General features: G+C 44.6%; 1 protein-coding gene and 1 non-coding gene across 2 annotated transcripts; both read right to left on the bottom strand.

Annotated features, from left to right (window-relative positions):
* Positions 1-2,363: 2,363 nt before the first annotated feature.
* On the bottom strand, positions 2,364-22,358 carry PABPC4 (poly(A) binding protein cytoplasmic 4). Its single transcript, XM_027864739.1, has 15 exons — positions 21,924-22,358; positions 17,553-17,746; positions 16,442-16,557; positions 15,086-15,225; positions 14,311-14,405; positions 13,751-13,888; positions 12,802-12,897; positions 9,046-9,315; positions 8,385-8,472; positions 7,188-7,307; positions 5,712-5,839; positions 5,392-5,485; positions 5,152-5,282; positions 3,556-3,655; positions 2,364-2,738 (listed from the first exon to the last, which is right to left on the bottom strand). The coding sequence occupies exons 1-14, from the start codon at positions 22,114-22,116 to the stop codon at positions 3,569-3,571; spliced, it is 1,890 nt and encodes a 629-aa protein (XP_027720540.1). The 5' UTR covers positions 22,117-22,358; the 3' UTR covers positions 2,364-2,738; positions 3,556-3,568.
* LOC114045013 lies at positions 10,865-10,999 on the bottom strand. The gene has a single exon (XR_003569327.1). It is a non-coding gene; the product is annotated as a small nucleolar RNA SNORA55 (small nucleolar RNA).
* Positions 22,359-24,284: the final 1,926 nt, after the last annotated feature.

Here is a 24,284-nt window from a genome sequence, read left to right as displayed (position 1 = left end):
AAGATCGAGGGATGTGAATAGGAAATTTTCAGAGGAAGAATTCTAAGCTATTAATGACCACATGAATAGATGCTTTAAATTGTTATTAGAGAAATGCAAGTTAAAACAATTATGAGGTTACTACCTCAGACCCATCAGATTGGCAAAGATGACAAAAATGGAAAATCACAGCTGGAAGGGCTGTGGGAAAACAGGTACACAGCATGCAGTTAGTGGAGCTGTGAACTAGTTCAAACATTCTAGAAAGCAATTCGGAACTACTCCAAAAAAACTGCATACCCTCTGACCCAGCATCAGATCTGTATCCCAAAGTTTGAAGAAAAAGTGGTGGCAAGTAATTAGAAACTGAGGGGGATGCCCTTCAATTGTGGATAATGTGATGGAATACTATTGACTTTGGCAATACTGACCAATACACTACCCGCCTACAACTCCAAAACAATTCATGATGAAACACGCTACCTACCTGCAGATACAGAGCTGACACACTTGTGAGAGCAAATGGAAGCATATTTTATTTTCTTTTTTTCTGGACATGACTAATGAGGGAATGTTTTGCATCACTATATGTAATCGCAATGGCTTTTTGAGAGGTGTGAGAAATTTGGAACTGAAAATAAAACTGAATTTAAAAAATCTTCAGTTACCATCTTATTTTGCCTATACAAGACTTAATGGTCCCAATACTTAAAATGATCAATCTCCAAAAACTTATTAAAGCCCCTACTAGGAGGCAGCTGGATGGTACAGTGAACAGAATATATAATTGCAAGTCATCTGACATGCTAAGGCACTGATACAGTTCATAAAAGTAGTCAGCTCATCAGCAGAAATTGTGACCCAATCACACCACCTCATCCTGTTTAATTCTTGTCCACAACCTCCTACAGATCCCTCAGAGCTCACCTAACACCTCTCACTTCGCCTTTAGGGCTACGGGAAACCCTGATTCTTTGTGGAGATCTGTGATGTACCACAATATTTGACATTTCATAATTAAAAATGTCCAACTCTTGGGGCAGCTAAGTGGCGCAGTGGATAGAGCTCCAGCCTAGGAGTTGGGAGGACCTGAGTTCAAATTTGAACTCAGACACTTGACACTAGCTGTGTGACCCTGGGCAAGTCACTTAACCCCAATCGCCTCACCAAAAAAAAAAAAGTTTCCTATCTCTACTTTTTGCATGAAGCCTACACTTCCACCAAAACCAACTCAGCACATGCCTCTAATGGTGTGATGGTGGGTCAGTACTCCCAACTTCACGTCAAGGGCAGCAAACCTTGAAAATGACAGAGACGATCCAAGGGCCTCGTGATGGAAAATGCTATCCACATCCAAAGAAAGAACTACGGAGTTTGAATGCAGATCAAAGCATACCATTTGCTATTTTTTTTCCTTCTGGTGAGTTTTGTTTCCTCTTTCCGGTGGTTCCTCCTACTGGCTCTAATTCTTACTTACAAGATCACTAATGTGAAATTGTTTAGTAGGAATGTAAATGTATAGCCTCTTATCAGATTGTGTGCTGTCTTGGGGAGGGAGGAGAAAAATTTTAAACTCAAATGCTTATGGAAGTGATTGTTGATAAACCAAAATAAACTTATTTCTTAAAAATGTAAAAAAAAAAGAAAATGGAGATGAGGTCAGTGGAACGATGGGCAACGCTACCTACAACCAACATTAGCATTATAAACAGTTTCAGATCATCTTCATTTTACAGAGAAATAAAACAAGGCAGACAGGTTAAGCACAACAGGGTCACAGATACCGCGTGACACCAAATTTGAGCACAGGGTCTTGCAGACTCCAGATCCCCTCTATTTCCAGATGGTCACTAGGCTGGTCTTTTGTAATGACCCTTTTAGAATGGATTACACATTAAACTGAATAAAAAGCATATTGTAAAAAACTGCTGAGGTTTCAATCCTACAATCCTGGAGCACTGTTTCAATGATTCAAAATCAAAATTCATTTCCTTCAGCCCCCTGAAATGCCCTTTGAAGTTCCCCATGCAAGTCCTGTCCTGGCTACAGACTTGGTATAAAACCATTCATTGTACGCAATTATGGCCAATATAAACAGTTCCTATTTATGAGGAGCTATGGGCTCTAATGTGACAGGATCATATTTTAACACGTCAATTTAATGACAACCCCCAATAGCCCTCCTCATTACCTAGGAAATAGCAAACTGCTTGGAAAACCAGAACAAACAAGGAATAACAAACTATCTGTGCAATTCCATTCTGACTTACCCATGTTTCTAAGACTCCTTTCCAGTGAAAACTTGGGACTTATTTTTGACAGAAGCAAAACAAACTCTAGTAGAGTCTGAAAATATAGGAATAAAAATAAAGAGGCAATTTATGAAGGTTTTATTTCTTTATTGAGAAACACTTTTCCAGACTCTGTAAATTGGATACTTCAAATAAAACCAATTCCTGATAAAACCAAAACAAAAAATACTGTCAGAAAAGCTTTTAGAAGAGAAAAATTAAATAAAATTAAATTAACGGTTAACAGGGTCCAGGCAACACACAAGAAACCTGCGAATTTTGACCACTGAAAAACTTCTTAGGTTTTCAAGAATTGACCTTTCAATTTGATTTTTCCCAAAGAAAAAACATCCAGAATGGCAGCAGCTTCTTCTGCCATCTCTTGTTCAGTCTGTAGTACCGTGAAGAAGTCTCCACATGTTGAGTGAACAAACATCTAATGAAGGGGCTATTTAACTTCAGAGTATCCTGAAAAGAAAAAAAAGAGGATTCCTCAAACCCAATTCAGTTTATTATTTTTCTCCAATTACATGTAAAAACAATTTTCAAAATTCATTTTAAAAACTGAATTCCAAATTCTCTCCCTCCTTCCCCACTCCCCTCATTGAGAAGGCAAGCAATTTGATAGAGGTTACATATGTACAGTCATGCAAAACTTATTTCCTTATTAGTTTCAAAAAATATTCTCTAAGGCTTCCTTCCCATGATGTCTTGTATCACAATCATCCTAGTAGTTCATGGACAAACGCCAGTCAGAGAAGCTGATGCTATTCAATAAATTTGCTTCCCTGCCCAATGAGATGGGCAATGGGAACTGGATTTATTTAGTTTATCTGGTTTTAAAGAATCCCTTAAGGGATTTTGTTATGAAGGGCAAAATCATAGGAGTTAGAAAAGTACAAAGTAGAAGTCACCAAAATCCATTCCACTCCTGACAAATGATCTAGGATTCAAGGCCAGGTCTTGGAGGTCGACTCTAAAAAGCATAGTTGCCCTCCTACGGCATTACTCGTACAGGAACTAGCCGAGCTACACAGCAGCCAACCCTTTAATCAGTTTTGGTCCCAGCAACAATTGTCTTCACTCTCCTCCTTACCTTAAGGCCTCAAAAGCAACAATCAGCAACAAAGCGCACATACTTACAACCAACCTACATATATCTAAGAAAGACCCAAGAACCTGAAGCAAACGGGTAAGAGGGAGACTTGATTGGGTTTCCCTAACTGGGGACTTAAGGGATTCAAAACACTTTATAATTGCTAATGAATTGAGGAAATCTATTTACCAGTTTTTCTGGTCTAAGAGGTAGCAGCAACCACGGCCACCTTCTGAGCAGCTTCCTTCTTGGCATGATGAGCTTGTAATACTGCAACGGCTTCCTCCACCTGCACCAGGTTCTCAATTATTCATTCATTCATTTAACAAGCACATTTAAGTAGGTGTTCCACGTTCAGGGTACTGAGGAAAAAACCACCAGGAGCTGCCCTCGATGCCCTTGCCATTTAGATTTCTGGAATCCCCATAAGTGTCCCCATTAAATATGGGACAACCTCAGCTCCAGCTTAGAGGCCCAGATACTCATTCAAAGCTAGATCATTAAGTTCAATTAATGCTATTCAACATTTTTTTTTAAACATTCAAATGCTTTATTTATGTAAATTATAAATTAAATTGCATGGAACAATTGGAACATGTACATGGCAACAGCTTTGCATCAATTTAATTTTGTAAGTTAATTTCTGCCACAATCACAAATACTCCCATGATGGAATTTAACGTTTTAATACTTTTGGTTTGTTAACATCCAAATACTAAGCATTGGATCAATTGCTTGAATTACTTAGAAACATCATCCTTTCTCTTTTCCTCTAGAGATTTGTTTGTTATGACACATATGTAGTTGAGAACCAGGAAAAGCTGAGCTATAGCTCTTGCCTGTCAAACCTAGTTGTCTAAATATTTTTGGTTTTGGAGACTGTCTCTCTAATCTTATCCAGGCTGGAAATGCAGGTCACCCATGGGCCTAATCCCTCTACTGTAGTATGACAGCCTTGACCTGAGATTCTAACCTAGGTCATTTCCTCCTTCTTAGGCATCCCAATGGCCTTCAGTGCCTGAGGGATCACCATATTGATTCTGGACTTAGTGAAGATCTCCAATTGGCTTCAGAATTCCCTGGCTCTCATGATCTACCAGAACTAGCTTCCTTGATAAGGACTGCACACATGTGCTACCATGCCCAACTTATCCAAATATTCTTAACTGACCTCAGTCAAGATTTTGTCTTACAGTCTCTGGGGCATCAAGCATGACACCTCCAGGGCCCAATATATTAGGCCAGAATATTTTCTGCACAACAATGTTTTTAAAGCACCTACTATGCACAGGATACTGTGCGAAAGTAAATATATAACATATAGTTCTACTCAAGGAGAAGTAGATGGAGGCAGATTGGGAAGGGTTTGTCTTTATTTTCATTGGATTCAGCTGAGAGAAGTGATGGAAGATGGAAGATGGGGGTGACCCAAGGATAAGAAATACAAGATAATGGGATTTGAGAAAGCAACGTCCAATTGGCTGGAGTCAAAACCCAAAATGGAAGCAATGGGTATTATGCTAGACCTTGTGTTGTAATATATATACAGTGTCCCCAAAACTTAGTCCTGTTTGAAGCTACTCTATGGCCACAGGACAAGATCCCACACCTTAAGGACCTATCTCACCACTTCATTTCACAGATGAGAAGACAGGAGTCCAAAGTGTTTGGAGTAGCAACAGGGCAATAATTCACACTTGGGTCTTCTTTTCATTACGGAGAAAGTACACAAGCTGCCCTTTGCTAATTCTAATAATGCCCTTCTGTGAAGCCAAGCTGACTTACCTTTGACCGGAGGGATTCTGGAGACTCCAGCATGTGCAGCAGTTCTGAATTATCAATCTCTAGCAGCATACCTGTAATCTTCCCCGCTAAGTTATTGTGCATGGTTTGAATCAATGGGAACAAACGCTCTCCTACAAAAGTAATTTACCATACATGTAGGTCAGCCCGGCTCCCCGTGGAGAGCCCACTCTGGGACGTGGCTCCCAGTCCCCGCCCCGAAGTGCTGCAAGGCTCACTCACCCAGCATCTGCTTCTGTTCCTGAGGAGGAGCAGCGGCCAGCATGGAAGCTGTCAGGGGCTCCTGGCCTTGCACATGGACGGCTGGCTGAGGCGTCTGTGGGTCAGAGGAATTAAGAGGCTCAGCAAAGCACCTGGATTGCTGCCCACAAGCAATGATCCAAGGCTGCAGCCAAGAGTAGGTACTGCAATTATTACACTCAAGACCAAGGTTCAGTTCCTGCTCCAGATCACTTTTCACATCACTAGCAGAGCGAGGCACCCTTTCAAAATGCAGTAGAAACCCCTCCAGGTTAACGTCAGTACAGAGGTTTCCCTATTACCTGCAAAGGCTGGATAGCTGGATGGGGGCTTCGGACGTTTGCAGCATATTTGTAAGGAGGAACAGCTCTTGGTGCAGGGGTAGCTACAGAAGGTCTAGGAGATAAATTTTGCACAGCAGGGGGCACCCCTAAAAAGAAAGCACCAAAAAAAGACTCGGTTTCAGCAAAGAACCAAGAAACTCAATACCACTGTGAATGGAGATGAGTTGCCAACAAGACTATGCTAAGCAGGCCCACGTCAACCGATTAATGATTCTTTTGTAAATTCAAAATTACATGTACTATGTAGAAAACGCTCAAGGATCTCCACTACTCTCAGCACCAAAAAAAGAAACTAGACTCCTTTTAAAGTCACTCACCCACAATTACTTTGGGTCTAAATTTATTGTGCCTTATATACATACTTGGCCCCATTTCAGAAAAGCCCAGCTCAGTGCTGAATCCTACCAAAGCAGGAGTTTGGGCAGCTAAGCTGAAGTAGGCCTCGATTATTCCATCCCCCTCTATCAGTGTGGGGAGAGGGAGGAAGAGAAACACAACGTAAAGCTGACCAGAGCAGGGATTTTTAAGACCAGGTTGTGACTTCAGATCCCATGTATTTCCCACTTTACCAAACTCAGATTTAAAAGATCAAAGAATACCAAAGTGCTTTTGACAAAGGTGCCAGAAAACAGAAAATACTGTCTTGTTCATATATATATTTTCTTAATGAAATTTAACAGATATGCCTCCACAACTTAGGACCATTTGGAGCTAGAAGGGACCCAAACCTAAAGGCGATGCATGACTTCCACTTCCTTAACTGTATGCAGGGAGGCCCTACAGCAGGTAGAGCAGGGGTGGGATTCAAATTCATAGGCTCAAAGACCTAGGGCCAAGAAGAGACCATTTACAAGATGAGGAAATTTGACGCCACACACAGTGACAGCAATATTGCATGAGGATCAGTTGTGAAAGACTTAGCTTCTCTGATCAGGACAATGGTCCAAGACAATTCTTAAGGACCCATGACGAAAAATGCTCTTCACCTCCAGAGAGAGAATGGATGAACTTTAACGGCAGACTGAAGCTTACTTTTTTCAATTTACTTTTCTTGTTTTATTTTGTGTCTTCTTTTGCAACATGGCTAATATGGAAATGTTTTGCTTGACCTCACACTTATAAATGAAATCAAATTGCTTGTCTTCTCAAAGAGGGGTGAGGGTAGAGAATTTGGAAACCAAAATCTTAAAAAAAAATTTGTACATCTAACTGGGAAATCTTTAACAAAATTTACTTTTAACATAGAAGGAAGCAAGTCCTTTCTGACAGGACCTAAGCCGCAAGAGGGCTAGAATTTGGGAGATCAGAGCAGCCGGACCCTGCCTCCCCTCCCCCTAACCTCCACAAAATAGGGGCAGAACCACTCGAAGCCTCCTCTCACCTGATGCCTAAATCCAGTACTCATCCTCCACTTGATGACTTGTATTTACTTACCCACTCGCTGAGGTGTAGTAGGGAGACCTCGAGAAGCTTGGGCATTACTGGCTGGAGTCAGGTGGCGAAGAGTTGGACGTGGCCCAGACTGGCGAATGGCGTTTGGCACTCCTTGGAAGCCTAACGGGGAGGAAATCAGCATCAAGCATAAAGAAAAAAATAGGGGGCAGCTAGGTGGTGCAAAGGATAGAGCATTGGCCCTGGAGTCAAGAGGACTGAGTTCAAATCCAGCCTCAAACGCTTGACACTTACTAGCTGTGTGACCCTGGGCAAGTCACTTAACCCCACTGCCTAGCCAAAAAACAAACACAAAAAACACAAAGAAAAATTCCAAACAATTAAAAAATTGAATTTGTGTGGGTACTAGGGGAAAAGGATAAGGCAAAAGGAATCATGGGAAAAGTCTTTAAATCCTGGTCTCTTCCTCAATCTCAGCTGGTAATGTCATCTCCCTCACCTGACGTTATCCATGCCACTTACATACATTAATCCACATTGGACACAGTTACATGACTTCACTTTAAATATGTCCCCTCTGCAGTAATCCTTATTCATTGCAGTCAATGTGTTCTCTCAGTGAAAACATTAAAAAAAAAAAAAAAGTTTCCACTGTCTTTTGATCAGGTTCAATTTCTTGAGCCCTTACTACTCATTACTTGAATCCTGTAGCTGTCATACATCTCTGGTATAAGCAAAATTTGATTTTAAGGATGCAGACCATCTTTCACTGTCTTTAGATATAATTTTACACCTGTATTTTAACCAGTTGGTCAGAACCCCAGAAGCACGCTTGTAGTTAATGCGCTTGTACTATGACCTTTGTGAACAGAAATGTGCAGTTATCTGTATTTACTTGTAATTTTCTGATTATATGTTCCTTTTATCTGGGTTCAAGTTACTGAAGTGATTACCAACCAACAAACCTAGGCAAAAGACTTAGGTTTTCAACTTAGGAGCTGATGGACTGGCTCAATTCTCGGCCTAGAAAGCTGTCAATTTGGAATAAAGGGATCACATGCTAAAAGAATGAACATCTGTCACACTGTGTCTGAGAATTGCCCAGCCTTGGATAGTATGGAACCATGTAGGCTCCAAGTGCTGGGCTAACCCACTCTGGAACGTGCCTGACTACACAGCAACACAACCTGCCTTCTCTACCTCTCCACAACACTGAATACAGCTCATCTCTCAGCTTACCTTGAGGTCTTCCACCTTGTTGCCATCTCGGATTAGGTCTCATCTGGGCTATTTGATTGGGAGCATAATAAGGAGGTCTATTCTGAGCCTGATTAAAAAAACCCACAAAAACATCCTTTTAATTGCATGCATTTAATCCTAAATCATTACTACTTTATACACTTCTCTCCTTTAGCCCCATCATTTTCTCAAAGACTACAAGAAAGATACCCTGCAAGTCCCTTATTATCAGCAAAAATGTCACTCTGCTTTCTGGAGCTCCCTTACCAGGTTTACACAGCCTTGCACGCCCACCTGTCCTATCTCACAGGTCAAACATTTACCAGCATTATTATAGCCTACAGAATTATATTACCATACACCTATGCTGTATGTACAAATCAGAACTTTAAGAACCTGGGAGTTTCATCCCATGTATCACCCCAAAGGAAATGCACTAGACCAAGTGTTGGTAGGTGGGCAAGCCAAGGCTTTCCAGTCACACATCTACCCATTGACCACAGGCTGTCTCTGGATCTGCCAAATCGCAGTTAGCAGCCTGGATCCTCTCAGGTGGCAGTCTTGTGACATTAGCCACGTTCTTTCTAAACCTCTAGATCCTCCATTTTGGCCTCCAACCCCCTTTTGGAAAGTCTCCTTCCTATAAACCACTCTAAGATACCTGGGGCACTGCCGGCATGAAGTAGCCCCCAGTTGGCTGAAACTGATTGATGATGGTGTTGGCAGGGAGGGCTCTCATTCCTGCAATACGCTGCATATACTGATTGGTCAGGTGGGCTTTTCTCTCTTCCTTCCTTTGCGCAAGTGCGACATACAAGGGCTTGGAGCCCACAATGCGCCCATTCATCTCTGTCACTGCTTTGGTAGCCTCATCAGGAGAGGAGAAGCAGACAAAGCCAAACCCTTTACTTCGCCCATCCTCGAGCATCACCTAAAATGAAGGTGAAATGTTAGCAAAACAGAACACCTAAGACGCAAGTTTTATTGGTAATTAAGTCCAGAAGAACTCTGGAGGCATTAAGCCAAGTCCTCGTCCTTAGAATTTATGCCACAATCGAAAACAAGGCTTCCTCAAGTACGTCTCCCCCTTCTACCAACCTATCGTCTTCCTGTGTTTTTGCTTTCTCACAAAATATGTTTGCTATTTGAGGAACAGAGTCCTGGATATCAGTAATGTTTTCTCTCTACTTTTCCTCACATATGCAGGTGGAGAATCACATCACAGTATCCTACTGCCTGGTCCTGCCTGAGCAGAGGTGAATTTTTTCATCTTCACTAAAAGCCTGACACATCCAGAAAAAAAACTTTCAATTTGCAATTGTGTGAAGTCGAAGAGGGATGGGGATAGATGTGCGGACAGAAGGGGCTGTTTAAAACAAAAGGGATGGAACAGATAGGTGGTGCAGTGGATAGAGCACCGGCCTGGAAGTCAGGAGGACCCAAGTTCAAATCCAGCCTCAGACCAAACATGTGACACTAGCTGTGTGACCCTGGGCAAGTCACTTAATCCCAACTGCCTTAAAAAAAACGAAGAACAAAAGCAAATTTGTGGGTCCAACACTGGAAACAAATCCGAGAAGCAATCTCCAACTCTGACTTTCCATCTCTTTTGGCCAACCTGCCAGCAACGGCAGATTCCATGCCCACCAATAAAGAGATGGACAGCACAAATGCCTGCCCAACAAACTGTGATAAAGGAATTATGGATTAAATTCTGCATAGAATGTAGTCAGTGAACTTGAGTTCTTCCTTGTCCGTGGCGTCAAGGTCTTCGAGACCAAGGAAAGGGGTAAGGAAATGAGGACAGAAATGCCTGTGCAAATGCCCTCAAGTCCGAACTCCTCCTCTATAGCAGTCTAGTGAAGCCCAAGGACCCCTGCTCAAAGTGTTTTTAAATTAATACACTGCATTTTGAAGAAAAGGAATTATACAGCAATACAATGATATAATGATAGATAAAAACAAGTTCCTAGATCCCAGACTAAAACTCCCAATGAACTCGAAGCTCTGATGCACTTCCAAGTTCAATCCTAGCCTAGTCTGTTAATCAGAGATTCACATCTTACCCCACATTCCCACCCCCAGGCCAATACCAGTCAGCACCATCTCCACTGCTCTTTGCTTACACCTCCAAGCTGGTGGCTGTTCTACCACAAGGTAAAATGCCTCAGTTCTGCCTGTCGTGAAGAGGTCTGTTTTCTACACCCTGTACATATCCTGACACCTTTTTCACTTGAGACTTTCAAAAAAGCCCAAATTTGAACCCAGATCTGAATTCCAAATCCAGTGGACTTTAGTGTATTACGGAGAGCTAGAAAAGATCTTTGCTTTTAACACATGAATAATACAGTTTGTAATGACACCGCCATCCACAGGAAGAGCAGGATGTCAGGTGGGCCTCACTTTCCTCTGACCCACTGCCCATCCCTCAGGCCTGCTTGACAATGACACCTGCTGGCACTTCTGTACATTAGGGTCCTATGTGTGGCAGAGTTGTAGAGACAAGCCCCAAAGTAAACAGAAGGTAACCTGTCTGGATTTCCTCTGCTTATACTGTAGCACCACCTGTCCCCAGACAGGCACAAAGCAGCCAAGAATGGGAAAGATGCAGGTGCAACTCTTCATGCCAGACCACTGATGCTTCTGGGCTATGGCCAGTGGGGAAGGAGGGGGCGAGGTGGCGTGCAACCACCACTCTTGCTGGCATCCTGAGGGGCTGATTTCCCTTCCTTTTTTGGCAATAGGCACTACTTACAAGTTGATGTCCCTGGAGCGCAACTGGGCTAAGGCACACACAGCCCATCCCCAAGCCATGAGACCAATTTCCTATGAGAAATGCCGCTGGCCAAAGAGATGGGGGGTTAGGAGCAGGCGTTGGCTGGAAGGGGGAATTTCTCCTGCCACCAACAGTTCTCCAGCAAGATGAAGGAAGATGAGCTCTACCTAGTTTACAGAGTACTAGGACTCCCTCAACTTTGACCAAAAATTAATATACATAAATAGAAGATACCTGACCACTCAAAAAAATTTTAGGGTTTAAGATGCCAAAGATATTGGTCCATTTCCAAAAATCAAATCAAAGGTCTTGCCATATAAATCATAATCCCAAGATTCTTCCTTGTTGTTAAAGAGTAATTTGAAAAGCAATTATAATTGATTAGAGACATGCAAATTAAAACAATTGAGGTACCACCTCACACCTATCAGCTTGGCTAACATGACAAGACAGGAATACAAATGTTGGAGAAGATGTGAGAAAACTGGAACAGTAATGCATTGCTGGTGGAATGTGAACTGAACCAACCATTCTGGAGAGTAATTTGGAATTATGCCCAGAGGACTATTAAACTGTGCATACCTTTGGGGTCTGTATCCCAAAGAGATCATAAAAATGGAAAAAGGACACATATGTACAAAATTATTTATAGCAGCTCTTTCTGTGGTGGCAAAGAATCAGAAATTGAGGGGATGCCCATCAACTGGGAAGTGACTGAACAAGTTGTGGTATATTAATGTGCTGGAATACTATTGCTCCATAAGAAACGGTGAACAGGCAGGTTTCAGGAAAACCTGGAAACACTTGCATGAACCGATGCTCAGTGAAGTGAGCAGAACCAGGAGAACACTGTACACATTAACAGCCACACTGCGTAAGGACTAACTTTCCTAGACTTGGCTCTTTTCAGCGATGCAAGGATCTAAGACAGTTCCAAAAGACTCACTGAGGGAAAATGCTATCCACATCCAGGGAAAGAATTTGAGTCTGAATGTAAATCGAAGCATACTATTTTCTCTTTTTTGGTTCTTTCTCATGGCTTCCTCCTTTTGTTCCGATTCTTCTTTCACAACATAAGTAATGCAGAAGTACATTTAAGATGACTGGACACGTATAGTCTATATCACATTGCATTCTACCTTAGGAAGGTGGGAAAAATTTGGAACTCAATCTTACAAAAGTGAATACTGAAAACAAAAAATCAATTTAAAAAGAAAACTAACTGAAACTCAAGAAAGTGGTTTCTAAGACACAGAATCTCAGAGTTGGGCAGGGACCTTAGAAACCTCTTGTACCTCTACAGCTGAAGCACGATGCGTCTCTGCGAGCAGTAACCCAGACTTCCCTTGTTTACATTTTACAACTGCAATGCCAAAACCTGACTTTCTGTAACTTTTCTACCCAATGGTCCTAGTTCTATTCCCAGAAGGCAAGCAGTTGGGGTAAATGCTGAGCATTAAAAGGAGGAATTCTTTGTAGGCTGCCTTTCCGAAGGCTGCTCCATGACCACTTGAAAGGAATACCCTGGGCAGGATTCAACCCTTTTGGGTTGGGCTAGATAGGACGTCCTTTCCTGAGGTTCCTATCTTCCAGGAAGATACCTATTTAGCCACCTTGATTTAACACAACCAAAAAACCTACCTTGGCACTGGTAATAGATCCAAAAGGAGAAAATTCCTTCCTTAATTTTTCATCGTCAATGGTGTCATCCAGGTTCTTAATATAGAGATTTACCCCCTAAAGGAAACAACATGGATAGCTATCAAGAGTCAAACCATTATTACAATTATTATAGGTTTTCCTCTGATGTGTAAACTCCTAACCATTCCCTCAAAGGGCAACTCTCTTGTCAAGAAAAGGTTTCAAAAGCAGGAGGGGAGAGGGAGGAGACATCAAACATGTTCAAAGATGGACATATGTACAACAGCATTATTTGTAATGGTAAAAAAAAAAAAAAAAAAAGCTGGAAACAAATTATTTGCCCAGCAACTGCAGAATGGCTGCATATACTGTGTAATTTTATCACAATCTATTATTGAACCATTAGAAATAATAATAATAACAGAAAAAGAATCAAAAACATATGCAGTGACTTTTCTGGCTGTCCTCCACGCTTGGAACCCTCTCTCCCTCCTCAGACTACTGAGCTCCTTGGCTTCCTCTAAGTCCTATCTAAAATGCCACCTTCCACAGGTAAGCCTCCCCTAACCCAGCTTCATTCCAGTGCCTTCCTCTCCTAAATATTTCCCATTTATCCTGTATACAGCTTGTTTGTACATGTTGTCTCTCCCACTAGAATTTAAATTCCTAGAGGGCAGTGACTGTCTTTTGTCTCTTTCTGTATGCCCAGAACTTGGTACAGTGCCTGGCTGTGGGTTACTTAATAAATGTATGATTGACAAGTAAAGGAAAACACCAAAAAGCAAAACACCCTCATGTCAAATACACCGTGTTCGAATTGCAAATTATCTAAGGGCACATCCAGTCAACAAACTGAAAAACAGAACCTAACATTATCAGTCTCCATCACCCTATTAGGTTATTATTTGGAAGTCACTACCCAGAGTGTGCCAATGGGATCTTATCTCACCTGGTAGCGGCTAATTCTCTCCTGTTTCAGCTGCTCAAATTTCCGTTTTAATTCAGCCTGGCGTTCAACTTTTTTCTGTGCCCGGCCCACAAATACCATTTTCCCATTGATGTCTTTTCCATTCATTTCTTCAACTGCCTGGGTAAGAAAAGTTAAGTTCTGAGTTCAGTTATCCTAAGACAAATTCAACTATGTATCTGTTCTAAGATCACTGCTTTGGGTACAACCCATACAACCTGTTTGAGAAGTACTCACTACAAGAAGAGCCTCTTAAGATTTCAATTATTTCCATCAGAGACATAATAGCTTTTCTATGTGACCCGAGAGGAAGACCCCCTGGATCTGCTGTTGGTCACCCTCCCTCTGGACCCCAGGATCTTGTTCTGACATCTTTCTAATGCACTGCTCACCTTCATTATCAGCGTTCTGTCTCACTTCTACACCAGTGAGCTGCCTTATCTAGACAGTTACTCAAAAATGCTTACTCTATCATTTAGTCTCTTAACTCCTTTTTAAAAAACCCTTCTAGTCCCTAAGAGGCCCCCTGCATGTGATCTCACCTTATTGGCATCCTCATGTTTCTCAAAACTCACAAAACCAAAGCCTTTGGATTTTCCACTAGAGTCTGTCATCACTTTTACACTCAGAGTTTTACCTGTGTTAAGGTAAGGAAAGCATCATTAGCAAAGCAGTCAGTAAAACCAATAAACAAATTCAACACCAAGCATTCATGAAGAAGACTCCTTTAAAAAGTTCTTGAAGGTGGAATAAACAAACCAGATGAATAGACAGATACTCATTTTCTAATAAGAGAAATGCAAATCAATATTTAACATCCCGCACCTTTCCCCTACGGATTGGTTAATTAAGAGCAAAAATGATGTTAATTCAATGTTAGCAAGGCTAAAGAACTGTTGCGGGACAGCAGACCTGGTACAAAATATAAACAGATCCTTGGACCTAGTAAATCCCATCGCTGAGAATTTAAATACCATGAAAAAGAAAAAAGGACAAACAGAAAAAAATTGGAAACATTCTACGTGATGGGTATAATTGAGCATAATGTAACATAAGATTACAAAGACAAGGGGAAGACTTCTATGAAGTGGTAAGAGCCAGAACTAGTCAGAACAAATATCACAGTGACTACAACCACACACTGAAGAAAACTAAGCCGAAAAGCAACCAGCTTTGGAGGAGTGAGAAAGGGATACAAGACAAGGCTTTTTGTTCTAAACCGACTTTGTTAAAATGGAACTTACTTGCCTCCAAACCTCACTGCAGGTGGTCCAGGACAGAATCAGACAGACTGCCACACCCCAGTCACAGACTTACCATATTTGCTGAAAAGTTCCTTCAATCTTTCGTCATCCATGTCATCTCCAAAGTTTTTTATATAAACATTAGTAAATTCCTTAGCTTTGGCACCCAGTTCTGCTTCCCGTTCTTTCCTTGACTTGAATCTACCAACAAACCTGGAAAGTGAAAAAGGAAATCATTCTGCCAGTGGCAAGAGCTCAATTCAGTGGGCCGCTGCCAGGAATCACTCAGTCTGCGCTGGCAGACAAGTCACACGATGACAGTGGCAAGCCTCAGTGTTCCACCAACTTTTATAGCAAAGGGGTACACGAAGCCAGGCTCAGAAAAGTCACCAAGAGATCACAATTTAACACATCTGTCACTGTACCACAACCTTTGGGTTCTGTGGGCCAGCAGCAGCTAGTCACATTGTCCCTCCCACCTGCTACCCTTCATACCATACACCCAATCTCACCAGACGGCAACAGCACCTAACCACAGCATGGAAATATTTAGGGACCCCAGATATTCTCATTTTCATAGATGAATCATAAACTGAGGTCCACAAAAGGAAAGTGACTTGTCTGATTGTACTAATGACAAAGCAAGTTTCCTAGCTCATTCTACCACACCACAATGCCAGGGGCCAAGTTTGCCACCACCACACTTGCCTTCCCCACCCCTCTACCAGCCAGGTGCGCGCAGAGATGACATGGAGGTTCCATTTGTTATAGTCCCGTTCGGACCTTTTCCTTGCTCTTGATACAAACATTAGTGAAGTGCCTGCCCCCCACCCTTACCCCTCTGCTTTTTACCCAACCGTCTCCACCCTAAAATAACCACTCCAAAACGAGGTCTCTGCTTAGAAGACCAACTCCTACAATACAGGGACTGGTGAACACACTTGATTTGTTATGTTTCAGTTTAAAAGGATTCATTGCAACTAGGCCAGAACTCTTCTTATAACAAAAAGGCCAAGAGCCATGATGGGGAAATAGCCTGAGCTTACAGAAAAAGGTGTTATCTTTTTCATTAAAAACAAGAATCTGTTTTAAACACACTAATGTGTATTTAAAAGTGACCCAAATGGTCCAAGACATCAACATAAACCCGATTCAGAGTGAGCTCAGGGCCCTCATCTAGCCATCCTCTTGTTTTCAGGAGAGGAAAGGCCCACTGATCCCTGTAAGGGAGAGGTAGCAGGCTAAGGCTTGGGCAGGGAGCCCGCCTTGTGCAGGCCACGGCTTGGGCAGGGAGACTCACCAGCCCTGTAGTGGAGAGGTAGGAGGCCACGGCTTGGGCCGAGAGCAACAGTAGCCTTGTGTGTCCCTGTTAATACTGAGATGCACCACGGTTCATGCGATGGTTGTTGCTTCTGGCTGTGACACTCACACTTTTCGGTCGTTGAGAAGCATGCCGTTCATCTTCTCGATGGCCCTATCTGCAGCATCCTGGGTCTCAAAGTGCACAAATGCGTAGCCTTTAGAACCATTCTCATCACACACCACCTAAAAAATACAGGCAAATAAGTTACTGTCTTAATTCAATTAACATTTAAGTTCTTAATACAAAGATACCCGTGGTCCTCTAAGGGTTTACGATTTAAGAATGCAGGGATGGAGAAAGTGACATACATGGAGGTGAAACGAGCTGTGCCATAAAAGAAGGGATTGGGAGTGTGAGGAAGAGACAAGAATTCAGCCTATGGGAGTGCTGTTTAAAAGCAAAGATGTTTGTAGTGGACTGGATTAAGATGAGGCTGGACATGAAGATAAGAGCTAGGCTGTAAATGGTCTTAACCGACAATCAAGAGCCTTGGAAGGACTCATTGTAAGAGTGGACTATCCCAGTGTTCTATCAGATTCTCTGAGAAGGACTGATTGGAGGGGAGAAGTCAGAAAGCCACATCTACAGGGAGATGGGGGCCAAGGTAGGGTGGTATCTGGGAGTGTGGGGAGGCAGGGCCAGATAACCAAAGGGAAGGGTTGGCAGCTGACGTGGGGGTGGGAGGGACGGTAATGATCCTGAGAGAATCCAGAGAAATGGATATGTTCCTTTATCAGGCATTTGTTAAGTTCCAAACAAAAATAACAAAACTGAAGGACTGAAAGTGAATACAAGTTAGGGAAAAGGCCCAAGCTGGTAAGGAAGGCCTGCAAGATCCAAGCCCATGCAAAAGGGCTCTATTCTGGGCTCTCTCCTTGCCTCTAGATTTTCAGGGTTTCCATAAAGAGGACTCATTGTACACATCCAGTACTTAACCCTTTTCTCCTTGGATCCGTCAGCCTGCCAGAGGACAGCAGACCAGGTCTTCTGACTCCCAGGTGCAGGCCTCTTTTCAATAGTACACTGTCTCCTCAAAGACAGCCTTGGCAGATTAAGAGTAGTGTTTCTCTAGCCTTTTGAGAAGCTTTTAAATTTCATTACACTGCCCCATCATCCCTGCTTTTTACTAAAAATTAAAGTCAACGTCCATTTTGCCTCAAGAATAACCACTGCTTACCTTGCAGGACAAGATGTTTCCAAACGCTGAAAAGGTGTCATAAAGTGCCTTGTTGTCTATGGATTTATCCAGGTTTTTAATGAAAACATTCCCAACTCCTGATTTCCTCAATGAGGGATCCCGCTGAGACCACATGATACGGATGGGTTTGCCTTTAATTACATCAAAGTTCATGGTATCTAGGGCACGCTCAGCTAGGAAGAAAAGGAAGAGATGATGATAGGAGGACTAAGTGAAAATGAAGGTGAAATGTGGCCATTAAGCCAGTCTGCTTTGGAAGGCCATAACTATCATAGGGTGAGGGGTTCTTAATTTCAGAAGGAATCCCTAGGCTTCAGACTGCCAAGAGGGTCCAGGACACAAAATACTCCTGTTCAAATATGTTCTTGGTAATCTTACTGTCCATCTTACCATAAAGGCACTTCAAAAATCTCATTGGATGGCCTGCTCTTCTGATTAGACAAATAACAAATTAAGACTACAAAATTGAAAGCATGATGGATCTCCAGTCAGTGAACCCTGGGTAATTCTGCTTCCGCTTTTATAAATGGAGCCTGACTAGGTACTCTTGGGGTTCCTTCTACTTCCATGTCATGGATAATGAATGAAGCTTCAGGGTCCCCTCAAATTCCTGAGGCCTCTTTCAGGCTTATGCTCATTCCCTGAGAACATACTAGTTATGAGTTCGAATCCTGCCTCACTGGCTCTGTGACCCTATGCTAGTCACAATTGCCTCCAACCCCAGTTTCCTCTTCCATAGAGTGCACCTAACTCAGATCTTCCTAAGGATCCAGTGAGATAGTATGTAAAGCATTTCACAAATCTTACAGTTCAGACCTACTCGTGCAGCTTTCCAGAGAATCCTCAGAGACCTAATATTCCTGCCACTTCCCAATACCCCTCATTTTTCTTTCTTGGAAAATTGAGGCCACAACTCCTACTTTTGAAGGCTATCAATCTCAGTTATGCAGAATATTGAGACAGTGTAGTCCAGGGGACCCACAGCTGGGATGTGGAGCCTCCCAAGGATGACACGTGCTGGTCCTGTGGCCCTGGTCAGGCTGCTTCACTCCTTGTTCTAGTCCTAGGCCGCTAAGTCTTTAAAAGTTGCAGAGGTACTGATCTGCATTAGTCGAATTTCATCCTCTGGAAGCTCCTTAATACCAATGAAATCAGAGGGCCCCATGCTAAAAATGGTATCAAATGAATTTAGGGAACTCCCCTAAAGTACTTCTAAAAGGATTGGGGCAACAAAATCCCATTAGGGTTTTCTCCACTTAAAAGTGGGATGCATGCGCACACACAACACCATCTGTGGCTGATGCTGGGCTGGATAGATACTTAGCCTAAATGTCCAATTTTCTACATCTAGTCCTGAACAACGAGAATATCCGAGCCAGTAAGATTGGAGAAAAATTCCACTATATTCACTTTGTACATTTTAGAAAAAAATACACTCCAAAGTTATCAGGGAGAAAAGGCCTGGTAAAGGCACTGGACAGCACAGCCCTGACTAGTTAGTGACTGGGGAAGTCACTTCTCAGTCTTTCAGGACACAAAGGCAGCATAAACATAGGCTTGAACCGTCATTAACAAGATCACTTCCCCTGTTCTCTAAGCACTCTGGCCAATAAGAGTTTTCCTGGGCAAAGGGATGGCTCATTTCTGACAGTCCAGAGTTCCTTCTCCAGTACCAGTTCAAGTTAGACCTACTGTCCCCATTCAATCAGTATATCTTCAGAGTATTAAGTGTATTTCAGATAGTTTGAAATTTCCAGCTGAGAACATTTCCAATTAGAGACACCATCAAAGGGATCAAACACCAAAATTCTTATTTTGGTTCTTTCAGTTTCTTTCACCAAAAAATGCAATAGAAAGGCACATTTCCAGTTCTCACAGCCCCTAAAGAATCAATAAGTACATTTCCAAATTTAAAATTAGTACTGTGGCCCTAAAAGTGATGAATTCACCATTCAGTCCTATACCATGGCCTAAAAATGCTACTAAATTCAGAATAGACTATACTCATTTCCAGTCGCATATTAAACACGGGGGAAAAGGTTTATTTCGCTTTAAAACTCCTGTCAATTCAACTTTATATAGAAAAACAGGGTCCAAATTATAGAAAACGTATCCTTTTCATCAAAATTACCGACACCTGCTAAGGAAAGTTATATTCTCTACCCAATGGTTGCAAAACCCGACAGGTTCAACTTACTCTAGAGTGGGGTTAGGGACAAACAGAAAAATGAGAATAAAAATGTGTGCAGGAGTAGCAGAAATACAGTCCTGAAACTCTATTATATATTTGTATTTAGTAATAAAACCCCTAGTATAACATGGACAATTAACATAACTGGCACCAAGGGATTTCATTTCAATGATACGAATCAATAACTTTGAAAAAAAGGATTTCAAGAAGGCACTTCTAAAGACAACTCAGTCAAAGTGGGCAGCATTTATTTATAGCAGGCAGAGGACCTGCCCAAGTATGTCTTGGCAAAGACACAAACCAATAGCTTATGTTATCTGCAACTGAACAGTACTTTTGTTCAAAGGTGACAGGCAGTCTGTAGCTAACACATGTACCAAAGAGAGCATTATTCCCCCTAAAAAGGCCGTGTTTAGCCTGTTAGCGCTACTTCCCCCAATCTTTTGTGTTTGTACTAGTAGGGTTCAAAATCACACTGTGCTCAAGAAAAAAGGCTACATCTCACTACTGATTAGAGCCCTAAATGAGAAGGCAAAAGGCTGGGTTCTATTTCCACTGTCTTACTCTGACCTTGAATAAATAACATTCTCTGGGCCTCAGGCTCCCAATTAGCTAACTAGGGATATCAGTAACTAAGAACTTGGGAGTGTGCTTTCTTGTTGCCAAAGGGGCCAATATGAATCTAGATTTTCCTCCCCTCAAGTTTTAAAACAGTTTTTCAAATAACGTTCGTTTTGTATTATTGTTAACACAACTTTTACAATGTTAAGAACTAGGTCATCTAGTCCAAAGATAGCCTTTATAGAAAATTCTCTATGGCTACAAAATGTTTTCAAATACACTCTCTCATTTGATGCCCTAAGGTAGGATAAAATATTCCCAAAGTTTAGTTTGGGAAACTGAGGCCTGGAAGTTAAGCTAGTGAGTGGCTAAGCTAGGACCTGCACCCAGTGCTGTTACCATCATGCTTTCCCCCTCTCTAGATGATGCTCCAGCTTTAACTGCTCCATTCCCTCTAAACACCCAAAGAGCAGACAAAACTGGTGTTGTGGTTCAGGAGGACGTTGCACAAGGCACTCTTTTTGAAAGGCTGACCTGTGGACTGTCCCCTTTACCTGACTGGGTAAGAGATAAAAAAAGAGACAAAACATTTCAACTACCAGTTTAACAAGAGGGTCACTTCCCCCATCTGGATAAGAGTTTTTCTGTTCCTATGTCCAAGAGTGTAGAAACTGCTAATTGTGTTCAATTGGTTACACATGTGCCCTGGGAAGGGGGGAGGGGTCTGTGTGTGCAAACCAAGATGCAGATGGAAATTTTAATCAGCAAAATGGCTGCACCTTCTCCCTACTTCTTTGGCTAGCTAATAATCAGCAGTTCAATACTATGGTAACTTAATATTTTAAATGCTCTTGGGTTTTTAGGACTGTGGGATAGTTCAGTTTTGTTCAAGTGTGGCAGATGAGTGAGAAACATAGTTCTACTCTTATTCTAGACCTCACTTCCTTGTTCTACATAGCCCACTGAGCGTCTCAGAACTAAAGCTATTTTTCACATGGGAAATCCTCTAAAATATAGTGGGAATGCAGGAGAACCACTACTTGACCAATACTTTGCAGGGCTATAGTGAGGATCAAACGAGTTATTTTTAAAGTGCTTACTTAGCTACATAAAGGCTTATTCCCACCCCTTCCCCCACCGGGGTGCAAACAGTGTATATTACACATAATCTCCATTTTACAGATATAGAAATTGGGCTCAGACTTATTCAAGGGGACAGTTACTAAGTGTTGGGGCTGGGATTAAAATCCCAAGTCTCAAGACTCAAGTTATCAGTAAAGCCACCTACCTGTTAGTGAATGAATTGTTAAATCATGTAAGTTGCTTTTGGGGAAGCACCTTGGCATAGTGAAAAGAGCTGGGAGTCAGAAGCCTGTGATTTGAGTCCCAGCTCTGTCACCAACCGGCTGGGGGGCCACTGTCAAGCCACATAATCTCTGAGCCTCATTAGCTTTATCTGTAACGCGATAGTATTACTCACCTTATCTACCTGGAAGGGCTGTTTAAAGGTAAGGGCTTTGCAGACTGTAAACCTGAGCCCTTCCCACCAAACGCAGGCTCGGCGGAGCCTCTTCCCGGGCCGCCCCCCACACACTCACCGTCCGCCGGCTGCTGGAAGTTGACATAGGCATAGCCCAGGGAGCGCCTGGTGATCATGTCCCTGCAGACCCGGATGGACAACACGGGGCCGGCGGGGCTGAACTTCTCGTACAGCATGGCTTCGGTGACATCCGAGTGCAGGTCACCCACGTACAGGGAGGCCATGGGGTAACTGCTAGCAGCAGTGTTCATCTCCCCGCCCCCCAACACCCCGAGCCCCGCCAGGAGGAACTCTTTCTGGAACCAAGGCCAAGAGAAAAAAAGACGCGACTTTTAAAATTCTGGCCGCGGCCAAAATTTAGCAACAGACGAGGGACCAGACGAAGTCCGAGCCGAGCAGGCAGGCTACGGAGCCTCAGAGAGCGTGGAACCCACGTCCGGGATCACAGTGGCATGTTACGAGCGGGTCGGGCGGCACACACGCACGGCAAGATGGGGCTGGCGCCCACGGCTCAGCCCCTGCGGCGGCCCCCGGGCGCTGCCCGAGCTCGACGCCCCCTCCCCGGGAGGAGGCCCTTCTCCGGAGGACGGGCCGGCCGGCTGGGGTCTCAGACGCGGGCCGCCGGCACGCCGCAGGCGGGCGGGGGCAGCTGTCTCCTTCCCCGAGGGAGGGGACCGGAGCGGAGCCGGCTCGAGAGCAGCAGCCGCGGCAGCACGCGGGGGAGAAGCCACGTGGGGGAGCGCGGCGGGCCGCGGACGTGGGGAGGGAGCGCAGGGAGGGGGCCGGCACACGGCTCAAGGACACGTGGGGGCCGGAGACGGAGGAGGAAGGCGGGGGGCCGGCCACGTGGGGGCCGGGCCGGAACGGAGAGAGAACACGCGGGGGACACACACGTGGGGGCCGGGCTCGGACAGACCGGGGAGGAGCGGGTTCAGACACGCGGTACCGGAGCGCGGACGGACGGAAGTCACACGCGGGGGCCGGACACGCGGACGGGTGGGCGGAGCAGGGCAAAGGTCTCTCTCGGCGCCGGAGCTCTCAAGCCAAGCCCCCGATGCGGCGGTAGCGGTCTCTCCGCGCGTCCGCGTCCGTTCTTCGGCTTTCACTTGCAAGGTTTATTTTTTTAGGGTTTTTTTTGCGGGGGGTGGGGGGGGCCGGTGGGAGGCCGCGGAGCGCCGACCCAAGGGGCAGGAGCGGAGAGAGAGAGAGACAGCCGCGAGGCCGCCGCGCCCCATTTATACCCCCGCCCCGGGAGCGCCGCCGGTCAAAGGGCACGGCGCGCCCCGGGCGGCGCCGTCCGGCCCGCCCCGGCCCAGCCCAGCGCAGCGCGGCGCAGCCCAACCCCGCGCGGCGCAGCGCGGCGCAGCGAAACGCAGCCCCGGCGGCGCGTGCGACCGAGAAGAACGAGCGAGCGAGAGAGCGAGCGAGCGCGAGAGCGTGCACGAGAGCGGGCGAGAGCCGGCGAGGCAACGAGAGACGCGCGCGGGGCCAGAGCGCCCCCCAGCCCCGGAGGACCCAAGCGCCTGCCGCCGCCTCCCCTCCCCCATCCCCACCGCGCCCCCTCGCTCCGCCGCCGCTGCACGCGGGCGCAGTTGGGAGAGGAGGTGGGGGCGGGGAGGGGCCGTTGGAAGACCGTTGGCAAGGCGTCGGTTGGATCCCCGTGCTTGGGACGGGCGTCGATTAAAAACCTCTGCTGAACGTCCCTGCCGTCAAAAACCGTCAACGTTCATTAAGTGCCTTCTGTTGTGCCTGCTCGGGGACTGACATTTGAGCACCTACTGTGTACTCACTGCTGCCAAAAAAAAAAAAGTCAGCATTCACGTATTAAGGCCCCACTGTCCTGCCCGCTGCCCTAAGACGGAGTGCTGGGGTCAGCATTTATTGTATGCCGTTTTCTGCACTAAGAGGGAGCGTGGGCGTCAAGAAGACCTGGGTTCAAGTGCCACCACTCACAAAGAATGTCTTTGTTGGCCTGGGCAAATCACTTCCCCTCCCGGTGCCCCAGACCGTGATACCGCCCTAAGGTGCAGCACAGATTCGCCCTGTTGGAGGGAGGACTCTTCCAGCCTTGCTGTGGCTTGCAGCCTTCAGTCCCACGGCAATCAAATATTAAGTCATCAATAAACACTTATTAATCACCCACTCTATGCCAGGCGCCGCACTGAGTCAAGGAGCTTACAAAAGGATGGGGGAGACGATGCCAGCACTACGTAGGGAGCAAGATAGATGGGACAAACAGGAAATGAGAAGGGAGGCGCGAGGAAGGCTTCCTGTAGGAGGGGGCCTTTTACTTGGGACTGAAGAGAAGCCCGGGAGGTCGGAGGGGGAGAGGGTTCTGGGCATGGGGCACAGCCAGAGCCCAGAGATGCCCAGTGTCCCTACTGGGGAGCCAGGTGTAAGAAGGTTGGGAGGGCGCTTC

This window comes from Vombatus ursinus, unplaced genomic scaffold, assembly GCF_900497805.2.
Source record: "Vombatus ursinus unplaced genomic scaffold, bare-nosed wombat genome assembly UNPS02014775.1, whole genome shotgun sequence".
Classification (NCBI taxonomy): Eukaryota; Metazoa; Chordata; class Mammalia; order Diprotodontia; family Vombatidae; genus Vombatus; species Vombatus ursinus.
The sequence above is the reverse complement of the archived record's forward strand: the minus strand, read 5'-3'. Positions and strand labels throughout refer to the sequence as shown.